Source organism: Camelina sativa, chromosome 14 (assembly GCF_000633955.1).
Source record: "Camelina sativa cultivar DH55 chromosome 14, Cs, whole genome shotgun sequence".
In the NCBI taxonomy this organism is placed as follows: domain Eukaryota; kingdom Viridiplantae; phylum Streptophyta; class Magnoliopsida; order Brassicales; family Brassicaceae; genus Camelina; species Camelina sativa.
Window position 1 is genome coordinate 29996425 of NC_025698.1, and position 23301 is coordinate 30019725.

Below are 23301 nucleotides of genomic sequence, written 5' to 3' on the forward strand. Positions count from 1 at the left end.
TGACGCTTACAAGATCTTCTTATGCATCAGTGAGCCTAATATTGTTTCTTATAACACAATGATCAGCGGGTTTTCCTATAACGGTTTCGGGAAGAAAGCTCTAGAGTTGTTTTCCATATTGGAAAGTACAGAAAAAGAGCCAAATGGTGTTACCTTTCTTGCTGTATTATCTGCTTGTGTTCATGTTGGATACGTAGACTTAGGATGGAAATACTTCAAATCAATGAAATTCTCGTACGGCATTGAACCCGGACCTGATCATTATGCATGCATGGTTGATCTCCTTGGCAGAAGTGGATTACTTGATGAAGCATATAACTTGATCTCTTCAATGCCTTGTGAGCCTCATTCCGGGGTTTGGGGCAGCTTGCTTGGTGCCAGCAAAACTTATTTACATGTCGATCTAGCAGAGCTTGCTGCTAAGAAACAAATCGAACTCGAGCCTGATAGTGCAACACCTTATGTGGTATTGTCCCAGCTGTATTCAATTGTTGGGCAAAACGGAGACTGTGATCGGATAAGGAACATCAAGAAATCGAAAAGAATAAAGAAGGATCCTGGGTCTAGCTGGATCATCTTACAGGGCCAAGTACATAATTTTCTTTCAGGAGATGAATCTCATCTGAATCTTGAAGAGATAGCTTTCACACTGAAGATGATTGGAAAGGAAATGGAGTTGATTTGTGTCAGCCATTGAAGTTGTTTTCAGTGAAGCAACATGCAAGCACGTTGAGTTTTACTTCATCAAACAGAGAGCAAGAAGCTCACTTGGGTCACCTTGTAAAACCGAATGTCTCGCAACTCCTGTCCTCCTACCACTAACCAGAAAATGAACTGTGAGCTCCTGAATCCTCCTCCTATGAATCAGTTCCTATGTTTTCGAATTAATTTTGGCATATTCCACATATATGCATCTAATAATGGGTTTGAACTTCTCAGTAAAGTGGTGCAAGAGGTTTTGTTCCATCTCTGAGCCAAGCTCTGTTATTGAGGTATGAGTTTTCTTCTTGGAGTTAATTACCACCAATTGTTTTTACTTCGTAATTAATAGTAATTATTTGCTTCTTGGAGTTTATTATTCACGTTTTTGTTTTTTCTCTGGATAATTGTTTGTTAATTACTTAACTACATTATATGTTTCTTGCCTAAACTCCTATAAATAGGGTTGTATTGGTTAAGAAAAGAAAACGTGATTTTTTAAAAAGTTGATACGATTCTTATTTTCTTATGGCAGAGAGATCATGGAAGTTTATGGTATTATTGTGGTAGCCTGCGTTTTCATTGTTTTGATTGGTATAAACTTATTATTATGTGATTGGTCGGGGAAGAAGAAGAAGACTGCTAGTAATGAGACTGCTGAAAACCCCAACAACCCTAGAAGCTGGACTGTTACAAGCAATGGTAATGTAGCAGCTAGAAGCGTAAAAGACAAGAAACTTAGGATCTGCAGAACCTTTAGTAGCTTGTCGATAATTCTTGTTTGAACAGAGAATTCGAACAAGAGTTTGAAAAAGTAATTCTCTTTTATTAATCAAAAACCAAAGAACAATAACGCTCCAAATCCTCTACTTATACTACTTGTGCAATAAACTAAATAAAAACCCTAAGCTAATGTCGGTAAATTAACGAACACAAAAGGAAATAATTAAACAACCAAAAGCCCACAAATAAACCAAAACTAGAACTCTCGCTTCAGCCCAGGAAAGTGTGTAGTTACGCTGCATCAGGTCGCCCCGGGTAAAGAAAAATTCGTCCCCGAATTTTCATCCTCTTCATCAGCCACATAACGAACTAAGTGTTTAACATTGAAAACGTCAGATGTGTTCATGTGGGGAGGGAGACGGAGTCTATAAGCATTGTTGTTAATCTTCTCAAGCACTTCTAATGGTCCGACCTTTCTGGCTTTCAACTTGTTATAAGTGTTTGACGGAAAACGATCTTTGGTGAGGACAGCCCAAACTTTATCACCTACTACAAACTGAACATCACGTCTGTGTGAATCGGCAGCAGCTTTGTATTTTGAAGAAGCAGCTTCCAAATTGGCTTTGACTTGTTGGTGAATGTTTGCAAAATTGTCAATCATGTCACAAGCCCTTCCATGAGAACGTGTCCGATATGGTGCTATACTTAAATCAATTGGACCTCTCGGCATAAAACCATAAACCACGTGAAAAGGACTATAACCCGTGCTCCGATTAATAGCATGATTTTGTGCAAATTCAGCCTGACACAAAACAGAATCCCAAGAACGAATGTTATCTCCAACTAAGCACCGTAACAGATCACCCAAGGCTCGATTAGTGACTTCAGTTTGACCATCGGTTTGTGGGTGGTAAGCAGAACTCATGTCGAGACTAGTCCGAAGTAAACGCCACAACGAACGCCAAAAGTGGCTCAGAAATCGTGAGTCCCGGTCTGACACAATTGAAAGAGGAAGGCCGTGTAGCTTATAAATCTCGCGAAAGAATAACGTCGCGACCTGAACTGCATCAGTGGTTTTTTTACAAGGAACAAAATGGACCATCTTTGAAAATCGGTCAACCACAACAAAGATAGAATCATGTCCACGTTGAGTGCGAGGGAGTCCTAAAACAAAATCCATACTTATGTCGGTCCAAGGCTGAGAGGGGATTGGTAACGGTAGATACAATCCTGCATTGGAGGCATGTCCCTTGGAAGCTTGACAAATTCCACATCGTACAATATAACGTTCAACATCACGTCGTAATGTCGGCCAAAAATAAGATGTGGTTACTAACTGAAGGGTGCGATCCCTACCAACATGTCCTTCACCATGGAGTTCTCTAATCACTTGTAAGCGGAGACAACAATCTGGAATGCACAGTCTACATCCCTTGAATAAAAACCCGTCAACAATAACGTAGTCATCACTGTTTCCACGTTGAGCATCAGTCCAAATTTTTCCAAAAAAAGGATCAACTGGGTAGAAATCGGGAAGAACTGAAAAGCCAACAACTGAAACATGCATCGAAGCTACCAAAGCATGACGACGACTGAGAGCATCGGCGACTCGATTAAGTGTTCCCGCCTTATGCTTAATAACAAAAGTGAATTGTTGAAGGTAAGAAAACCAAGCAGCGTGTCGTGAGGATACCTTATCTTGAGAACTCATATGTTTAAGAGCATCATGGTCTGTGTATAAGACAAACTCGCGGTGAAAAAGATAATGTCTCCAATGTTTCACCGCTTGCACCACAGCGTATAACTCGACATCGTACGTACTATATCTCTCACGTGAACCTGCAATTTTCTCACTAAAAAATGCCACTGGTTTTCCCTCTTGACTTAAAACTGCACCAATTCCTGATTTAGAAGCATCACAATGAAGTTCAAAGGCAATGTCAAAGTTGGGAAGTGTTAAAACCGGAGCTGTTGTAAGCTTTGTCTTAATCACGTGAAAAGCATCATCTGCAGCTTTGGTCCATACAAAGGGTGTCGACTTGATGCAGTCAGTTATAGGTGCCATAATGCTACTAAAATGGTGAACAAAGCGACGATAAAAGGATGCAAGACCATGAAAGCTTCTAACGTCTGTTATCGTTTGTGGAGTTGGCCAAGAACTAATTGATTCGACCTTAGCTGGATCAACCGAAAGACCTTGTCGAGACACCACATAGCCGAGGAACAGAACTTGCGAAACTCCAAAAGAACACTTCTTGATTGCTCCAAACAATTTTTCTCGTCTTAAAACTGTCAACACATCACGCAAATGTTGGAGATTATCTGAAAGGGACAAGCTAAAAATCAGTATATCATCGAAATATACAACAACACAACATCCTATAAAAGGCCTCAAAGCTTGGTTCATAACACGCATAAAAGTACTAGGCGCATTAGACAACCCAAAAGGCATAACTAGCCATTCAAATAAGCCTTCACGAGTTTTAAAGGCTGTTTTCCATTCATCACCAGGTCTAATACGAATTTGGTGGTACCCGCTTTTGAGATCAAGCTTTGTAAAAATTGTGGCTGACCCAATCTGATCCAGCAAATCATCAAGACGCGGTATTGGAAACCTATACCGAACTGTAATCTTGTTAATTGCGCGGCTATCAACACACATTCGCCATGTACCATCTTTCTTAGGAATAAGAAGAGCTGGTACCGCACACGGACTAAGACTTTCACGCAAATATCCTTTTGACAACAATTCTTCAACTTGACGACGCAGCTCGTCATGCTCTTGTGGTGACATACGGTAATGAGGTCTATTTGGTAAGGCAGCGTTTGGAGTGAGATCGATGCAATGTTGAATGTCACGTAAAGGTGGCAGACCAGAAGGCAGTTCTTCGGGAAACACATCACTAAATTCAGCTACAATATGCTGGAATTCAGTTGGCACATCGCAGCTTAGTGGTGACGACACAGGTTTTAAAATAAGAGCCATTCCACCGTTAGTCCTCTCGCATTCTTCAAAGAATTGTGTGGCCTTAACAAACAACACAGGTTGTGAAGACTTTGGTGGGGTAGAAATTGGATCTGAGTTTGTGTCAGATTGTGAAGATGGAGCCGAATCTTGTGAAGGTAGAAGAGTAATACGATTTCCTTCATAGCTGAAACTGTAGGTGTTAGCAAATCCATCATGAATTGTTCGTCGGTCGTATTGCCATGGACGTCCTAACAGAATATGACAGGCATCCATTGGTATCACATCACAACTAACTGAATCCTTGTAACTTGTGCCAATGGAGAAAGGAACACGACATCTCTTGGAAATTCGCAAATCAGTTTGTGCATTGAGCCAAGCAAGTCGATATGGCGTAGGATGTCGTTCAGTGACAAGAGCAAGTTTAGCAACAGCCTCTTCTGAAACAATGTTCGTACAACTACCTGCGTCAATGATGAGACGACAAACTTTCCCTCGGATTGTACAGTTGGATCGAAAAATGTTTGTTCTCAACCAAGATTCGTCGATGGCTTGCGGGGTTAAAAAATTTCTCCTAATGACTAAAGCAACACCGGTATCCCCTGCAACTTGTATATTGGCTTCCTCTTGTGGGTGATCAACAATCTCCTCATCATAGATAACTTCTTCCTCACCAAACAGGACGCGCTTAGGATAAGAGGCTTGGCGATGCCCTGTTTCCCCGCAGTTAAAACACTTAAATGTCAGAGATCGTATCGGTTTCATTGTCGAGGTTGTGTTACTAACATCTTGAGCAGGAGACAATGCAGGCTGTTCTGTTTTAATGGCGTGGCTAGCTTCCCCATTAGTAACAGATCGAAAACGAGGGGTAGATGAACTCCGTGCAGGAGTTGGACGCAAATTCTGCTCAATTAACACAGCTCCTTGATGTGCTTCAGAAATCGATGTTGGATTAAAGAGCAAAAGCTGATTTTGTATCTGTTGCTTAAGACCTCCAATGAAACGTGAAACAGAGTGCTCCTCTGCCTCATACAAACTGTTGCGAGCTAGCAGAGAAAAAAACTCAGATGAATATTCATCAACACTTCGAGTTCCTTGTCGCAAATTCTGAAACTGGGTGTAAACTGTCCTTGCATAATTGTAACGAAGAAAGTAACGACGCATATGTTTCTTCAGTTTATCCCATGAATCCACACGACTTTTTCCCGAATTAACTCGCTGGACTTTGAGTTGTTGCCACCAGGCCGAAGCTCTACCTCTAAACCTTGTTGCCACAAGAGGCACACGCTTGTCACCAGGGACACTTTTGAGGTCTAATAACTCCTCCGTCGCACTTAGCCAGTCAAGAAACTCCTCTGGTTTCAAGCTGCCCGAGAACTCCGGAAGATCGAGTCGAAAACCCGACTCCCAACGGTGATTTTCTCCTCCCAGAACATCACCTAATGCTCGTTGCTGGTTTCCATGTTGCTGGTTTCCCCCGGCGAACGGATTGTCATCATCCCCTTCAGAATCTGCATCAAAAACCGGATCATTCCGATTAGGTTGTATCGGTCGTGCTTGAGCCTGAGCTTGAAGCACAGCTCTCACAGTGTTTGCAACAGAATCTTGCATAATTTGCCTTAGATCCTGAGAAAACTCAGTGAAAACCTCACGGAAAGCAGAGGTCTGCTCGTCACGGTTTTGTTGTTGAATCTTTTTCGGAGGCATGGTGAAAGAACGTTGCTGAGTCTGATACCAACTAATGTAGCAGCTAGAAGCGTAAAAGACAAGAAACTTAGGATCTGCAGAACCTTTAGTAGCTTGTCGATAATTCTTGTTTGAACAGAGAATTCGAACAAGAGTTTGAAAAAGTAATTCTCTTTTATTAATCAAAAACCAAAAAACAATAACGCTCCAAATCCTCTACTTATACTACTTGTGCAATAAACTAAATAAAAACCCTAAGCTAATGTCGGTAAATTAACGAACACAAAAGGAAATAATTAAACAACCAAAAGCCCACAAATAAACCAAAACTAGAACTCTCGCTTCAGCCCAGGAAAGTGTGTAGTTACGCTGCATCAAATGGTGACTTTATGAATTATCCAGCGGCTGCGTCTCTTCCTACTGTCTCCAATTCTGGCCATCATGGTGGCGGTTGTGGTGGGGGGACATCACAGAGCCGGCGCTCAACTTTTTAGGGCTACAAGCCAAAAAAAGAAAAAAAACTAATTGCAGCTCATGGTGATCGAACAGAGGTAGTGTTAATGTTAGTACAACTTAACCACTAGCCTAAGGAAAACTTTTACTGAAAACGGCCGAAATTTTCTATTTATTATGTACGGCTGCAAGCCAATGCTTGGCTTGCTTGGCCTCTTGGCCGGCTTTGGACATCATGGTGGTGGCCGTGGCGTTAGTTATGTATAACGATTTCTATAGTTAGATGATGTTGCTAATTAAATTTGGGTAGATTTTTTAAATTTAATTTGATTAGGTGTGTGCTATTGCTTTTACTGGATTTATTTATTCTCTTTTTATTTTCTTATTTGATTATGTTAAACATAGTACATTATTATCTGAATAATTGTCTATGCCTTTCACAAAAAGTAAAAGATAATTTTTTTTTCGGAAAAGAAGTAAAGATAATGTTGAAACTTGAAACTGATGACAATCCAGTTTATTTGATGAAGCCATATAACTTGATTGATCTCTTCAATGGCTTGTGAGCCTCATTCTGGGGTCTCTGGGGCAGCTCGCTTGGTGCAAGAAAGGCTTATTTATGGGTCGATGATTTAGCTGAGCTTGCTATTAATTAAGAAACTAACTGAAAACATTTACTTATTATTTTCAAATTGGAAAAAGTATGTAACGTGAAAATTATGTGTTAAGATTTTTTCATGTGTAATTCTTATTTTCAAGATTGAGTTAATAATAGAAGACCATTTCTGCAATATCAAATGTCCATCATGTTCTTCACAACTCTTTACATATATACTAAGAAGGTCAAACAGACTTCAAAACATTTATTTAATATACATACTACAAATTGGCAGCTAAAACGACGATTATGTCAAAAACATGCAATACAATCAAACCAAAGCCTTTTACAGGCAAATTGTTCGAATATTTCCAAGAGGTTCATTTTTTTAATACAAGTAGTCATCGTCCAAATATATATGTGTACTTCTAGATCTTGTTCTCTTCTTAAAAAAAAACAAATCATAAACAAAATCTAGTTTCAAGAGAAAAATCAATCGATGGGGGTGGTCATACTTACCGGGGCTGCAGCGCTTATCTTTGTAATGGTAATCTTAATCATATGGCTCATTGATTATTGCGACAAAGATAGGAGCAATGCATCAGGAAGTTAAAGCGGCCAATCTCGCGGTTGGACTGATCTTAACCGAGATATTGCTTGTTTAAAGGATATTGCAATGTTGGTCTTCATGTTGCAATGTATATAATGTCTGATTGTTTATTTTGTTACGAAACTTTTAACTATTGGATTTGTGATGTTATTATTTCTACTCTTCTGCATGGGATACTTAGTTTTTTGGTTGTTGTAATTTAATTTATGGTTTATATGTGTATAATGTTAATGTATGCATCAATCTATATATGTTATTTGTATACTCCTTTAGTTTTGTGTTTAAATTGAATTTTAATAATGAAAAGACTAAAAAAAAGGTCAAGATTCAAAAGATTTTATATCTTCATCCATTGCAAAATTAGCTTCGAATAAATGGATGAGGTTTTGTGTATATATGCTTCACAATGAAGCCTGTGAAGCGGTTGTGCAGACGAATTACCGATATGTATATATATCATTGAAGTTAATTTGATACAGAAATAACAAATTAACAATAACTATTTCCATTTGTTTTTTTTTTCACTTTTTAGGTTTTTTTTTATGCGTCGATATATTTTTGGTTTACAATGGGATAATATCAAGATTCCTAACTATATATCCGTATCGAAAATAGATAATGATTTTTTTCATGCGAAAGGATAATGACTAAAAATATAGGTTTACTGGTTAAGAAACAAAACCTGAACTATTAAAGTTTATTTATACGATTCTTGTTTCTGTATTGCATAAAGAGAGAGTGAGAAAGAGATCATGGAAACTTATTTTATTGTTTTCCTAGCCTGCTTTGGTGGTTTAATTATTATTGTTTTGACTGTTTTGTTGTTGTTAAGTCTTTTGAGGAAGAAGAACACAGTCACTAATGGGCCTTCGCAGAAGTCAAAAAACCATAGAAATGTAACAACAAGCCATGATGGTGGCTGCTTCATGTTATATCCAGCGGCTGCGTCTCTCCCTACTGTCTCCGACTCCGGCCATCACGGTGGTTGTGATGGTGGGCATCATGGAGGAGGATGTGGTGGTGGCTGTGGTGGAGGAGGATGTGGTGGTGGTGGCGGCGAGTGAGGAAGTTATTTAACCATGCTTCTACTATATGGATTTATTGATTTTTTTTTTTTTGGTACCGTGCGCCTTCTTTAATTTTCTTTAGTTTGGGGAAATCGACTTTATAAGAGAAACATACATAGCATNTATATCCAGCGGCTGCGTCTCTCCCTACTGTCTCCGACTCCGGCCATCACGGTGGTTGTGATGGTGGGCATCATGGAGGAGGATGTGGTGGTGGCTGTGGTGGAGGAGGATGTGGTGGTGGTGGCGGCGAGTGAGGAAGTTATTTAACCATGCTTCTACTATATGGATTTATTGATTATTTTTTTTTTGGTACCGTGCGCCTTCTTTAATTTTCTTTAGTTTGGGGAAATCGACTTTATAAGAGAAACATACATAGCATTCTGATTGATCTTTTTTATACATGCGAAATCAAAATTGTATTTGCATGGTGGATACCTAGGAGATTGGTTAAACTATATTTATATATATTGTAAAACCGAAGTTTATCTTTCATTAAATTAGCTCAACTTAAAAAAAGAATTCATGTTTTCTGATTAATTTATGTTTTGGTCTAATAGTTTTACAAAGAGTATAACTCAATATTGTAAAGTCAATAACAAATCAACAAAACTCAAATTCAAGTTTTTAAAAAATTTAAAATATTGTACCAAATTATCAGTGATACCCTTAAAATACGCCTATAATATAGGCTCAATAGGCCAAAGTCCTTATCCAAATTAAATAGAAAATAAATAAACAGATACTAATAGATAATAACTACGTATAAATACGTTTGCATTAGTTTGTTAATAAATAAAACGTGATTGTTTCACAGTTTTTTTTTTACTTTTATTTGGTTTGTTGCAGAGAGAGATCATGGAAACTTTTTTGATTATCATAGCATGTTGTGGTGGTTTCTTAGCTTTACTTGCAATAATACTTGCAATAGTAACGGGGAATAAGAAGGAGAGTAACACTAATGGGCCTGTACAAAAGCTCAACAACCAGAGAACCAGCGCGGTAAGTACAAGCAATGGTGATGGTAGCTACATGTTTTATCCTGCCGCTGCTGCGTCTCTTCCTACTGTCTCCGATTCTGCTCATCACCGCCACCATCACGGTGGTCATCATCTTGGTGGCCATCACGGTGGCGGTGGTTTTGGTGGCCATCACGGTGGCGGTGGTTTTGGAGGACATCACGGTGGCGGTGGACATCACGATGGTGGTGGACATCACGGTGGTGGCGGTGGAGGCTGTGGGGGAGGAAGTTAGTTATGCATACATGTATATTAAAGATTTTCTAGTTAGATGATGCTGTTATAGGTTTTTTTTTTTGATGCTGCTATAGTTTGGATATATTTTCTGCTGGATTTCATGATATCTTTTCTTTTCTCATTCTATTTTTGTTAGACTGAATATTAATTATTTATATATATATCTTGTGAAAAGGTAAATATAATGCTGAAGCTGGTTTTCACCATTTAAAACTTACAGTATTATGATCTGATAACTTGAATATAATTTAAGAGCTTCTACTAATTATTTAGCATTCAAAATAAATATGATCTTATAACATGTTTAAGATTATTTAGAAATTATTAGTTTCAAAATTAGATAGCAGCTAGTATCGTCAATTGAAAGTTTGTATATACTTATATTTATTTGTTCTTAAATATGTACGAAATTTCTAATGACATAGTAGTTTGAGATATATATGCCTTTTGACTTAGAAATCTCTGATAGAATATTCTGTAATTTTAATAAGAATAATAATTTAATGTAGAATTTTTACTATAAAAGGTGTCAAATAGTTTTTTTTTTCAAGAAGACTTAGTGGTGACTGGTGAATCGATATTTTTAATTAACAAATGAAATTACCAAATATTTCGACGACCGGCATTGGTGGATTATACAGGTCGAGAAAAAAAACAACAAAACAAAACAAATATGTTGATTCATTTATATGTTTATCTCATCTTTACAACACCCGCACACGTACACACACCCAAATTATAACTTTCTTACATATTTCAAAAAAACACAAATGTTTATAAATCTTTAGAAGAAACGTTTAAAGTTTTCATCAGCAGCAGCCGCCGGTGGTGCTTTCTTTCCTGCCGTCTTTATGACTCTTGCTGTAACGATAGTAGAAGAGACATAAGATAAATACGATCAGGAATATTACCCCGATCACTATGTCCACAATCTTCAAAGGAGTCATTTTAGTTTTTGTTTTACTTGATTTCTAAATCTTGATTTTGATCTATCTTTCTCTTTATTGTGTGTAGTATTTTCTTTTTATATACAGTAAGACTTTTTTTCGAGGTAAGCCATTTTTCAGACTTTTGTATTTGGAAGTTGTCTCGTTGACTTTGTATTTATGATTTTTATAGTATTTAAGGGTATTTTGGTTTTATTTTATTGGTAAACGTGTATCAAGATTTAACAAAAATTATAAAATATGCCAAGCTAGTTGAGAATTGTGATTTAACCATTCTGCTTTTCTTAGTCTTTGGCTCATATACTAAATCATTTCTGATATATTGGACTAAATTCTTAAAGTAAATTATTAACTAGTACGAGACTTTCAATTCTCAATCAATTTTTCCGGGTTTTTCTGTTTTTTTTTTGTTTCGACAAACAGTTAAGGTTCTGAATCTTTGGCCCATAATTTTCTCCGGTGTTCAAAAACAGCCGTTGATAATACCACGTTTAAGGTGTGAATCAATATTCCCAAGTAGAATTAAACTTGGATCTTGAGTTGACATTCTTAAAACCACTAGCTAGACCACCACTCAGTTGGTAATTTTTACAAGAAAATAGTTTAAACTTTTATATATTATACACAAATTAATACACAAGCACACGCATAGACGCTTTTGCGTAAGTACGTACATAGAAAAATCCATGATACTTCAAAACAAACAAATTTAAACAAAGAACTTGTATGGATAAAAGTTACTGCACATTCCAAGTTTCCAACAAAGTAATAAAATCGCATGTTGCCACGGTAAGTTTAAAGTCAACCGCCGAACTCGCCACCGTAACCGCTGCCGAGACAGGCGATGCTTTCCTTGCCATCCTTCTTAGCTTTGTGGTAGAGAAAGTGGATAAGCCATAAGATGAACAAAAACAAGAGAAATGCCCCAAACACTATGAACAGAATCGCCACAGGACTCATATTTGATCAAGGAGTTAATTTTATAAATTACTCCGTAATTGTGAATTATGTTTTTTCACCTGTCAGATAAGGAAACAACGAAATATGTATATATAGAGATGATGACCCTTTATGAAATTCTCGTTAACCATTGACTTTTAAATTTGTGTTGGGTTGTATTTGTATTTCAAACGGAATCCGGTATTTAATTAGTTGGCTTTACCTTTTTCTTTTATTCAAACCTAAATTGAGAAACAATTTATTAATCAATTTTTAAAATTTATTAAAGCAAATTTTGTATTGGCCAGGACAGGGATCATTGAACATATATATTTTGTCTTTGTTTACTTGGTCAACTATTTTTTCCAATTAAATTTATTACATATGGGTTTTATTTTAATATTAACAATATAATCATACTTTTGCTAGAGATATTAATATATTTTCGAAAATACATAAATAGGACAGTAATTGAGTGACCAATTCATATCTGGATCACAAGTATATTTACTCGATCAATCGGTACAAGTCCAGCTTTTATAATCTTTTTGTAAACTTGTGAATTTTCATTACTGAAACTCGATTGTATCGAATACAATAGCTTGGCAAACAAAGAAATAACCCATGGCCCGAAAAAAAATAAAAAGCAAAGGGATATCTACAGGGACGGATCTAGAGTGTTAGGAGGTGGGGCACGTGCCCCATGCTCTTTACTAATAATTGTTCAGTTGTTCAGCTTCACATAATGATTACTTAGCATCATTGGTAAAATGTGCCCCATGCTAAACCTTAAGACCAGGGTTCAATGCCCCATATTTGTAGTTTTTGTTTTCATTTCATTATTTTGTTCTCAATGTTTTGAATAGTGCCCCATATAATATTTTCTTCTAGATTCGCCACTTAAAAGTGGTATATTACATGAACCTCAACCAATCTTGCAAGAGACTTTTGAAATTTTTCCGATGCTTCTTTGCAAGGATAGCATCTCGAATCTGTCTGTCCAGGAGCTTGAAGAGGATATGCGATGAAGTTGCTATGCTGTTGTGAAGTCGAGCATTTCTCTCAGTCCAGATAGTGTATAGAACCGCTTGTGCCACCAGACGCCTGGGAGTTACAGAAGAGGTGGAGTCCTTACTGTCTAACCACGCTGAGAAAGCAGTCCAGGTGTGAAAGACAAAAGGCCTATAACCCAGTCTCTTTGTTACTTGCATCCATAAANCATTGGTAAAATGTGCCCCATGCAAAACCTTAAGACCAGGGTTCAATGCCCCATATTTGTAGTTTTTGTTTTCATTTCATTATTTTGTTCTCAATGTTTTGAATAGTGCCCCATATAATATTTTCTTCTAGATTCGCCACTTAAAAGTGGTATATTACATGAACCTCAACCAATCTTGCAAGAGACTTTTGAAATTTTTCCGATGCTTCTTTGCAAGGATAGCATCTCGAATCTGTCTGTCCAGGAGCTTGAAGAGGATATGCGATGAAGTTGCTATGCTGTTGTGAAGTCGAGCATTTCTCTCAGTCCAGATAGTGTATAGAACCGCTTGTGCCACCAGACGCCTGGGAGTTACAGAAGAGGTGGAGTCCTTACTGTCTAACCACGCTGAGAAAGCAGTCCAGGTGTGAAAGACAAAAGGCCTATAACCCAGTCTCTTTGTTACTTGCATCCATAAATCCTTACTCAAACTGCAGCGAAGAAACAAATGCTCTCTGCTTTCAGGTTGTAGACCACAGACGCAACAGGCTGTGTCTAATTCCATTCCCCATGAAGCAAGCCTAGAACGAGTGGGCAGTATGTCAAGATGCATCAGCCACATCATGAACGCATGTCTTGGAATAGCCCCTTTGAACCACACTTGACTTGACCAACTTTGTGGATCTTGTCTTTGTCTCATGATTTTCCAAGTCTTCTTTGTGCTGAATTGATCCAGTTCCTCCGCTTCAATTTCCAACTAAAATGATCCGGCTCGCAGCTCAGGGTTAGAAGAGGTATTGATGTCAGATGAATCTGCAGAAGTTCAGCTTGCGGAGATCTTGCAGGACATAGAAGCCACTCCTCGGTTGTGCAAGCATGAGCCACAGTTCCAAAGATAGGAATGCCAGTTTGAGATGGACCTGTATATCCCAGAAATTCCAACAGGGTTCCGAAAGGGGACCACCAATCAAACCAAAAACTTGCCTTCATGCCATTTCCCACTTTACAATGTAAAAATTGAAGAGCTAGGGGCCGCAAATGAAGGAGAGTTTTCCAGGTCCATGAAGTTTGCTTCTTTTCGTCAATTTGCCAGAAGATCCCATCTTTTATCTTATTGTTCCACATCCATTCCGCCCACAGAAAATCCCTGGCAGTTAGCAGTCTCCAGATAAGCTTGAGGTAGAGGGTTTTGTTCCATTGAGCAAAGCATCGGAAACCTAAGCCTCCTTCCTCATGCGGTAGACATAGAGATTGCCATGTGACCTTTGCATTTGGTTTCTTAATGATATCACCACACCATAGAAATCTGGAGCACAAACTATCAATGCTCTTGATGCAGCCTTTTGGCAGAATAAAAGCAGAAGCCCAAAAGTTGACAATGCCATAAATTACCGACACAATCAGAGCTTTCCTCTCCGCATAAGAAAGAGCACGGGCAGACCAGGAACAGAATTTGGCTGAGATCTTGTCTAACAGAGGTCTGTAATCACAGATTCGAAGCTTCCTATGCATCAGAGGGAGACCAAGATATCGAATAGGGAGTGAACCGAGGTTGAAACCAAGCGTGCCAATGCATAAGGTTTCATCCTGGTTCACTCCTGCTAAGAAAAGATCCGTTTAATCTTTGTTCATGGATAAACCAGACAAAACAGAGAAATCCTTTAGCACTTCTAAAATGTTCGCAAGCGAATCCCTCTTGCCATTAAAAAATATCATTATATCATCTGCAAAGACCAAGTGTGTTACCTGAGGAATCAACGCTTGGTGGTGATGACCAATGGAATTGTTGTTATATTGTTTGTTCAGCATATGGGTTAGAACTTCCATTGCAAGCGTGAAAAGGTAAGGAGAGATAGAGTCTTCTTGACGCAAACCCTTAACTCCCTTGAAATATCCACAACTTTCACTGTTTATGGAAACCGAGAATGAGGTTGTAGTGATGTATTCGATTATGAGTTTAACGAAGTGGTGGGGGAAACCCATCGTCCTGAGGACGCATAAAATGAAATCCCAGTTAACTGAATCAAAGGCCTTCTTTAAATCCACCTTTACCATGCCTCTCTCCGAAATAGTTTTCTGATTATATCCTTGGACCAGCTCCATTGCCAACAATACATTTTCGACAAGAAGTCTTGCCGGAGTGAAGGCAGATTGAGTGTTGGAAATAAGGTCCGGCAACACTGCCTTGAGACGGTTAGCCAGGTGCTTCGACACCACCTTGTAAACGAAGTTACAACAGGCAATAGGTCTAAACTCCGACATTTTTGAAGCACTTGGCGTTTTAGGGATCAATGTCAGCAAAGTAGTATTCCATTGTTTGAGGATCTGTCCTGAATGATAAAACTCCATAACCGCTGCTATCATGTCAGTTCCGACTGTGTCCCAATGAACAGTAAAGAATTCTGCACTATACCCATCTGGATCCAAGAAGAACCCTGACTTTATTTCCTCTAGGGTGAAAGGACTCGAGAGAATCTGTACCGCAGACTCAGAGCATCACTGTTGAACAATATCTGCAATCACATCAGTAGACGGGGCTTGTATTGGTCATTTGCTTCCGAGGAGGGATTTGTAAAAGGCCACTGCTAGTTGTTGAATTCCAGCTTTTATAATCTTAGTTGATATAATTTGAAAAGAAACACATTCTATAATATTTTGATGTGTTTCAACCAAAGCTGACCGGATAAGCTGATCTGGATTATACAAAAAGAAAGAAACAAAAAACTATGCATCTATCTCGACTGTAAGATTACATATAAATAAGAATTAGGATAATTTGTTTTCCAAAAAATAGATTAGGGTTTAGTAAGCATTCAGTGGAGACACACATAGGTTGTTGTTGATGAGATAAGTCAGCCGCCAAAATTGTCGTCATAGCTGAACGGGAGACAATCTTGCCTCCATCTTTCTTAGTTTTGTTATCGCAGTGAATTAGCCATATGATAAAGATTAGCAAGAGAACCGCGACAAACGCTATTAGCATGATAACTTTGCCCATTGATCGATCAATCTTTCTTTTTTTTTTAGTTAGTTTCTAGTAATGATTTAATTCTTATAGGAAACAACAAGATGTTTTTATATATATAGTAATTATAGAGATTATGGTGCTACTTTGTGTAGTTGTGTTAACTTATATCCACTTGCTAAATTATGTTTTGACTTAACAATTACGGGGAGATATTCTTTATGCAGAATTCGGACGTTACTCACTTTTTCCAATGTGAATAATACATTATACTACACACGCACACACATGCATACAATTTTCATCCTCAATTCAATATCCATTAGATTTGAATGTGTTTTTAAAATTAAAGGAAACCTCACACTCAAGTATTTACATAGATGAGTAACGGAGATAATCAATTAAGCTTGACCATGCTTAGATTTTCAAAAAATAAATAAATCAAAAGATGTGGTTTTCAAAAATATATCACAATTTTTTTTTTAACAACAAAAGATCAGCTCATGCGAGCCAATTTATAGAAAAATCGTTTACAAACAAAACATGATGCGAAGAAGTACGCGTTTGGCGTGCCAAAGAATCTGCATTTACATTAGCAATTCTAGAAATTAGAGATAAAGAGAAAGAAGAAAACTCTCCCCTGTCCATCTTGATATTTTCGAGGTATGTCTTAAAGGTCGGCCAATCCTGAGGAGAAGACACCATCTTCACCAAGTCTGAGCAATCTGTATAAAAAGCCACATCTCGATAGTAATGACCAATCATGCACTGCATGACCCAAATAAAAGCTTCTACTTCAGCATGCAAAGGGGAAAGACTTCGTCGGAAATTGGCAGCTCCCCTCGTTTTCAAACCATCTTGAGCGGATAAACACACCCAGCCGGCTCCCGCAAAAGCGTCACCCGCTTTCCACGAGCCATCAACAAAACACCTGTATCTTGAGAAAACACTTGTAGGCAGATGACCTACGCACCCGGTGCTCGAGCACTAGAGATGCTGGAAGCCCGGGATAAATCGTCATCCACATCCTCTGTCTGAGCCTGCAACCATGTAGACGCCTCCACAGAAGCTAATCTGACGACATCCTCTGGCTTATCCATAAGATTCTCAAAAACATGAGCATTCCTTGCCTTCCACATATACCACATAATCCATGGAAAAGCCGCAACTTGAGAACCCGGATTGGACGAATCCAGAAAATGATCCACATTAGCATACAAAGAGGCTGTAGGAAAAGAAACTGGTCCAACCGGCACCTGAGCTAAAGCGGAAGCCTGTCGAGCTGGCGGACACCGAAAAATAGCATGATTAACTGTTTCCTCGTCAGCCCCACATCTAGCAAAAACTGAATCACAATCAATGCCCCGCCTCTTCAGGTTTGCCGAAACCGATATGCACCCGGATAATACTTGCCACATGAAATGCTTAATCTTCGGGAGACAAGCCACCCGCCAAACGCCCGCAAGGAGAGGGGTAATATCCGGCCCACAATGAGAAACCTGAGAGGACTTTTGTTTTGCCAAGCGTTCCGTATCATACCCTGATTTAACTGTAGACTTCTCGGATTTTGTAAAATGTCAACCTAGTGAGTCTTCCAAATGAGAACTTCCCAAAGGTAGAGCCCCGATCAAAACAGCATCTTTCGGAATAAAATGCTCATATAGCAAATCCATGCTCCAAGAATTAGTCTGGCGATCAATGAGATGAGAAATGGTTAAAGAAGGGTCCTGTAAAAGTCCCTTACTCAAAGCTGGTCTTGGGGATTGAGCTGGTATCCAAGGATCAGTCCATATAAAAATAGACTCACCAGAGCCAACTCGTTTAATAAGCCCTTTGTTTACCAAAGATCTAGCTGAAACAATACTCCGTCACCCATAGGATGGCAAATATGAGCGTATTGGATCCATTGGGTTTGAATTCCTATAGTACCCCGGCCCTTAAAACCCCGTGCAAGAAGGGAATCAGGTGCCTCAAGCAGCCGCCACAATTGTTTAGCTAACAAAGCGGAGTTAAAATCGTCCACATTCCGAAAACCTAAACCACCCAACTGCTTACTTCCACACAACTTCTCCCAGGCTAACCAATGCATCCTCCCAGACTGCCCCGAACTCCACCAAAAATTTGCCATGGCACTAGTAAGCTTGGACGTGAATGTTTTTGGCAAGCGGAAGCAGGACATGACAAAGGTCGATACCGCAGTTGCAACTGATTTTATCATTACCTCTTTTCCTCCTCTGGAAAGTTGTTCTGCCTTCCAACCATTCGTTCGAATCTATAGGCGGTCCCGAACAAAGGAGAAAACTTGTGTTTTAGACCCTCCCAAGCTCTCAAGTATCCCTAAATTAGAACCCATCCCGCCTAAATTCGATATCCCAAGCACCCCTGCACCTCACGTCTTACCACTTCATCAACCTTGTGTCCAAATTAAATTGAGGATTTCTCGAAGTTAATTTGTTGCCCCGAGACCGCCTCGTATTTCTTTAGGATGTCCAAAATAACCCCAATTGATCCTTATCTACCTTACAGAAAAAGAGACTCTCATCCGCAAACAATAAATGTGTAATTGGCGGACATTTATTAACAACCTTGATCCCTGTTATCTGTTTTTCCTACTCCAACTTCCGAATATTGGCAATGAGTACCTCCGTATAGAGGATAAACAAATAGGGTGATAAAGGGTCACCCTGACGTAATCCTCGCTCCGGAACTATCAAGCCATTAGGTTGACCATTCAGCAGCACCTTGTATTCAACCAAAGATACACAAAACAAGATCCAGGAAACCCATTTGTCCGAAAAACCCATTTTTCGTAGTAAAGCTTCGACAAAGCCCCACTCGACCCTATCATATGCTTTGCTCATGTTCGTTTTTATTGCCATAATTTTCCTTTACAGGACGGGTTAGTTCTTAGACCATGAAACATCTCCTGAGCAATCAAAATGTTATCTGAAATCAACCGGCCGGACACAAAAGCTGACTGAGTCTCCGAGATAAGATTTGGTAACACCAATTGAGCCATTGACATAAACTCTTAGAGATGATTTTGTACCCCAAATTACACAGACTAATCGGACGTAACTCTACCATCCGGGTTGGTTTAGCTACGTTGGGAATGAGAAAGATGTGCGTACGATTTAAACTCTTATCAAAAAACACCCTCCTCAAAAAACCGGTTAACCATGGATACAAGATCCGCCTTGACAACCCCAAGCCTTCTGAAAAATTAACATGGTCATTCCATCCTGTCCCGGAGCCAAATCCGGATGCATCATAAACAAAACCTTTCGAACCTCTGTCTCTGTGACCGGAGCTGTTAACCGCTCATTGACCTCCTCCGTTATCACCATATCTACCTCACTTAAAGCCTCCTCGAAAGATACTGGAGAAATCGAAGTAAACAAGTCTTCAAAATATGAAACAACAATATTGCAAATATCGACATCTTTCGTAGATCAATTATTATTCCTATCATACAGACCAAATATTTGATTTCGAGCCCGGCGCTGCTTTGTTTGGGCGTGAAAATACTTTGTGTTTTTATCCCCCACTCTCATCCACCGATTCTGACTTTTTTGATGCCAATAAATCTCCTCATTCCTGTAAGCCTCGCGCAAACGAGAGGTTAATTCCGAAAGCACCCCCGGGTCAACCATATCATCCGCTTGAGCTATCTCCAGCTGTTGCTTAAGATCCTCTATCATCTCTCTCCCAAAAGGAACTTGTGCCTTCCGCCACTGAGAAATTGCCCATCTACAGCGTCCTATTTTGGCCACAAAACTAAGAGATTCCTGATCGCGAGCATTCCCTCAGCCAGCGGAAATAACCTCCATCAAACCCCCCTTACCAATCCAACGTCTATCGAACATAAAAGACCGACGCCCACGTGGCCGCTTGGCATCAATACTAACCACCAGAGGTTTGTGATCAGAAGTGATCATAGGCAAATATTCTGTGACCGTATCCAGAAACTGATCATGCCACTCCTCAGTACCTAAGGCCCGGTCCAACCTACACCGAATTGGTTTCTTATCCCGCTAGCCTCTCCATGACAAGAAATCCCGAGGTACAGAAATTCCAGAAAACCACAGTCCTGAATCATCCCATTAAAAGCACGAAACGAAGCCGCATGTCTAAGTTTACCCCCACGTTTTTAATAATTCCCTGTTAACTCATTAAAATCGCCAACAACTAGCCAAGGTGTTGATCGTAAAGTACCTATCCTCAATAACCGTTCTCAGACCATATCATGAATTTTGGGTACTGGATCCCCATAGACAAATGTTATGTTAAAAATTCTGCCATTATGAACCGTTTCAATATCAATTATTCTGTTGGTTGCCAATAAAATTGATATATTAAAATCATCTTTATTATAAAATAAAGCCAAACCTCCACTACAACCAACAGGTTCCACTGTTTTTAAATTTTTATAGCCAAAATAGCCTACAAATGGTTCCAAATGAGAAAAATATTGTTTAGTTTCCATAAGAAAAAAAAAATCTGGCCTATGTTTATGCCATAAATCTCTAAGATTTCCAATGGTGCCCTTATTTCCGAGACCCTGAAAATTTCAACTTAGGATATTAATTTAATATTTGGTTTCGGTGGCTTTGCCCCACCTTGGCCTCCTTTAACCCCTTCCTGGGTCGTAATAGTAGCACCGCTTACCCCGGACTCCTTTCCATGTGGTGGAGGACGTCGTCGTGGTGACAAGAGCATGCTAGCATTCCTCTTCTTAGTCGAGACCCCTCTAAGCACCCAAACCCCCCTTCCCTTTTTCCCTTTATTGCCTAACTCCACTTTGTTTGGAGCTCCAGACTCCTTCCCTGAAAAAACCGTACCCTCACCTGCAGTCCTAGCGCCTTCAAGCTCCACTTGCAAGTGATCGACCTCCGCTTCCTCCAAATCGGAGCTATCCACTTCCATACCAACTTTCTCCCCTTCTACATCCCCTACCGTCGTGTTCACCATGACCTCCCCACTAGCAGCATCCTGGCCCAGCATGACCGATCCAGAAGTATCCGTTTCCATAGATGTCCCAGCCAACCCGGCATGTTCTAAACCTTCCGTAGATTGTGAGACATAATCCGCCACCATAGAACCTTCCACCGTTCCACCCCGCGGGACATGTTCTAGTCTCGCGTCCTAATCCCTACCCGCCTCCACTAAGTCCATCGAAATTCTCTTAAGAGATCCATCAACCCCTCCCGTCCCACCAGGAGAAGCCTCCACCCCCTCAACCTCTTCTGTTCCATCCAGAATTTGACCCTCTTCAGGAGGACCAGAAATCTGAGCACCCTGATCCATGGACACTTTCGCCACTTTGGTTTCCTGGAAAAGAGCTTTCTAAACCTGCCTTTGCTTCCTTTTCAAAAGGTGTCACCCTTACCTCCTCCAAAATTGAAGGCAAAACAGGACCCTGACGTTGACGTGGTTGTCCTCGAGTAAAACCATTCCTCCCCCTTTGATCCTGCGAAGGTACAGAACTGGAGGATCCCTTGTAATAACCCTTCTGCCTCGACGAGTCTCCCAAACCGTGTTCAGACCGAGACCGAGAACCGCTAAACTGGTGACCATTATAATTCCCTTTGAAAGACCCAACCTAACCAGAATTCCTCCGCCAATTAGTCATGACCGCACCCTTATAACTCAGTAGTTGAGCTTTTTCAGGTGGATCCGCCATAACCAGTGTACCACCTTGCTCCATCCCCTTAGATACTGAGCAGACAGATTAATCAATATAAAGGCTAAAACATTTCTTGCACCAACCATATAGTTTATCATAGAAAAGCTTCACAACCATAACTTCTCCATTGAAAAACTTAATGTCGAGCTCAAAACATAGAGGTTTTAGCCCGTCGATCGTAACTTGCACTCTACCTCGGTCAATATTAACCGCCTCAACTACCCCCAAATCTGACCCAATATCACGGAAAGTGGGCTCTGCCCAAAACTGGATAGGAACATCACAATTGTTGTTACTAATCTTCTTACGCCACCCAAAAAAAAACCCCTTAACTTTTATAGTTTTTTGTTTGTTTGTGCAAACAACTCCTATAGTTAAACAATAGTAATTAACTATAATAAAAGAGGAAAAGAAATTCACCCTCAATTTTTAAAAATAATGAGTATTGTCTTAGCTTTTGAATATTAATTATTATCGTTGGCATCCATGCATCTTCATCCAAAGTATTATATAACGAGAAACCAAAGTTCATAAGAAAAGTAAAATTTTGTAAAACGATCATTTTTCATCTTTTTATGATACAATTTGATTTCCATCCTCACGAGAGTTTATATCTTACATTATATATAATATATACATGCATAGATAAATATCAAAACCCACAATATATATACGACACCCTTAATCTCCACAGCCGCCGCCGCAACCTCCACAACCACCGCCATCTCTTCCACCATCAGCATCACCACCGCCTCCACAACAAGAACCGTCATAATCGCCGCCACCACTGCCAGGATCTACGGTGGTTACAGCCGCAGCTATGACAGCTGTTGTAGTAACATTTCCTGTCAAAACAACAAGTCCTCCATCTCTTGTTCTCGCTACACCCTTTTCCAAATCTCGCGGCTGAGACAAGGGCTCTTTCTTCCTTTGGGAGACGACGCAGCATATGATAATCAACACGAAAAGAACACAGACACATAATATAATAATTACATTAACAAAAGGCTCCATTATATCTTTAATTTTTTTTTGTGAAACTGAACTGATACCAAAAAGATGCGAGAATCCTTTTATGTATAGAACTATCTAGAATGTTATTTAGCGTTTCTTAAAGATACACGAAACTGCAACGGAAATTTCAAAGTTTCTGGCAAAAAATAATTAAGAACATTTTTACTTTTGATTACTTTTTCTCTTGAATAAATATTCATGAGCTTAAAACTTCTTTTGGAGGTTTCTCGCATACACAAACTTGGACGGTGTGTTTCTGGTCATATTGAATAACATTTATTCTACTTATTCTTTGTCATGTATAAACATATTATTTAAGATTATGAATATAATTTTCTAAAGTCAATATAAAATTTTGACTATGAGCATGTTTGTTATGTTGCCGCTGCGTCTCCTTCCGGCGGCCAAAATTTTAATGTCACTATGGCCAAATAAATGTGAAAATTGCTGTTGCGACTACTTTTACGGAGATTTCCGGTATATCATGTCTCGCCA

The 23301-nt window shown here is 39.3% G+C and overlaps 2 protein-coding genes and 1 non-coding gene across 3 annotated transcripts; 2 read left to right on the top strand and 1 right to left on the bottom strand.

The window, feature by feature from the left end:
- LOC104744149 lies at positions 10-1533 on the top strand. The gene is made up of 3 exons (XR_002035155.1): positions 10-836; positions 940-992; positions 1235-1533. It is a non-coding gene; the product is annotated as an uncharacterized LOC104744149 (transcript).
- Positions 8997-10055, top strand: LOC104744150 (glycine-rich protein DC9.1-like). The gene is made up of 2 exons (XM_019235632.1): positions 8997-9062; positions 9651-10055. Exons 1-2 carry the CDS (start codon positions 8997-8999, stop codon positions 10053-10055), a joined length of 471 nt encoding a protein of 156 aa, XP_019091177.1.
- LOC104742880 (acanthoscurrin-1-like) lies at positions 22338-23083 on the bottom strand. Its single transcript, XM_010463957.1, has one exon. It carries the CDS (start codon positions 22804-22806, stop codon positions 22474-22476), a length of 333 nt encoding a protein of 110 aa, XP_010462259.1. The 5' UTR covers positions 22807-23083; the 3' UTR covers positions 22338-22473.

What these genes read in the sequence shown, in the direction of transcription:
- LOC104744150 (XM_019235632.1), top strand. Translation starts at nt 8,997, where the DNA reads ATGGAGGAGGATGTGGTGGTGGCTGTGGTGGAGGAGGATGTGGTGGTG. An exon ending in TGGTGGCGGCGAGTGAGGAA is followed by an intron (nt 9,063 to 9,650) that starts GTTATTTAACCA and finishes GGTTTGTTGCAG; the next exon opens with AGAGAGATCATGGAAACTTT.
- LOC104742880 (XM_010463957.1), bottom strand. Translation starts at nt 22,806, where the DNA reads ATGGAGCCTTTTGTTAATGTAATTATTATATTATGTGTCTGTGTTCTT.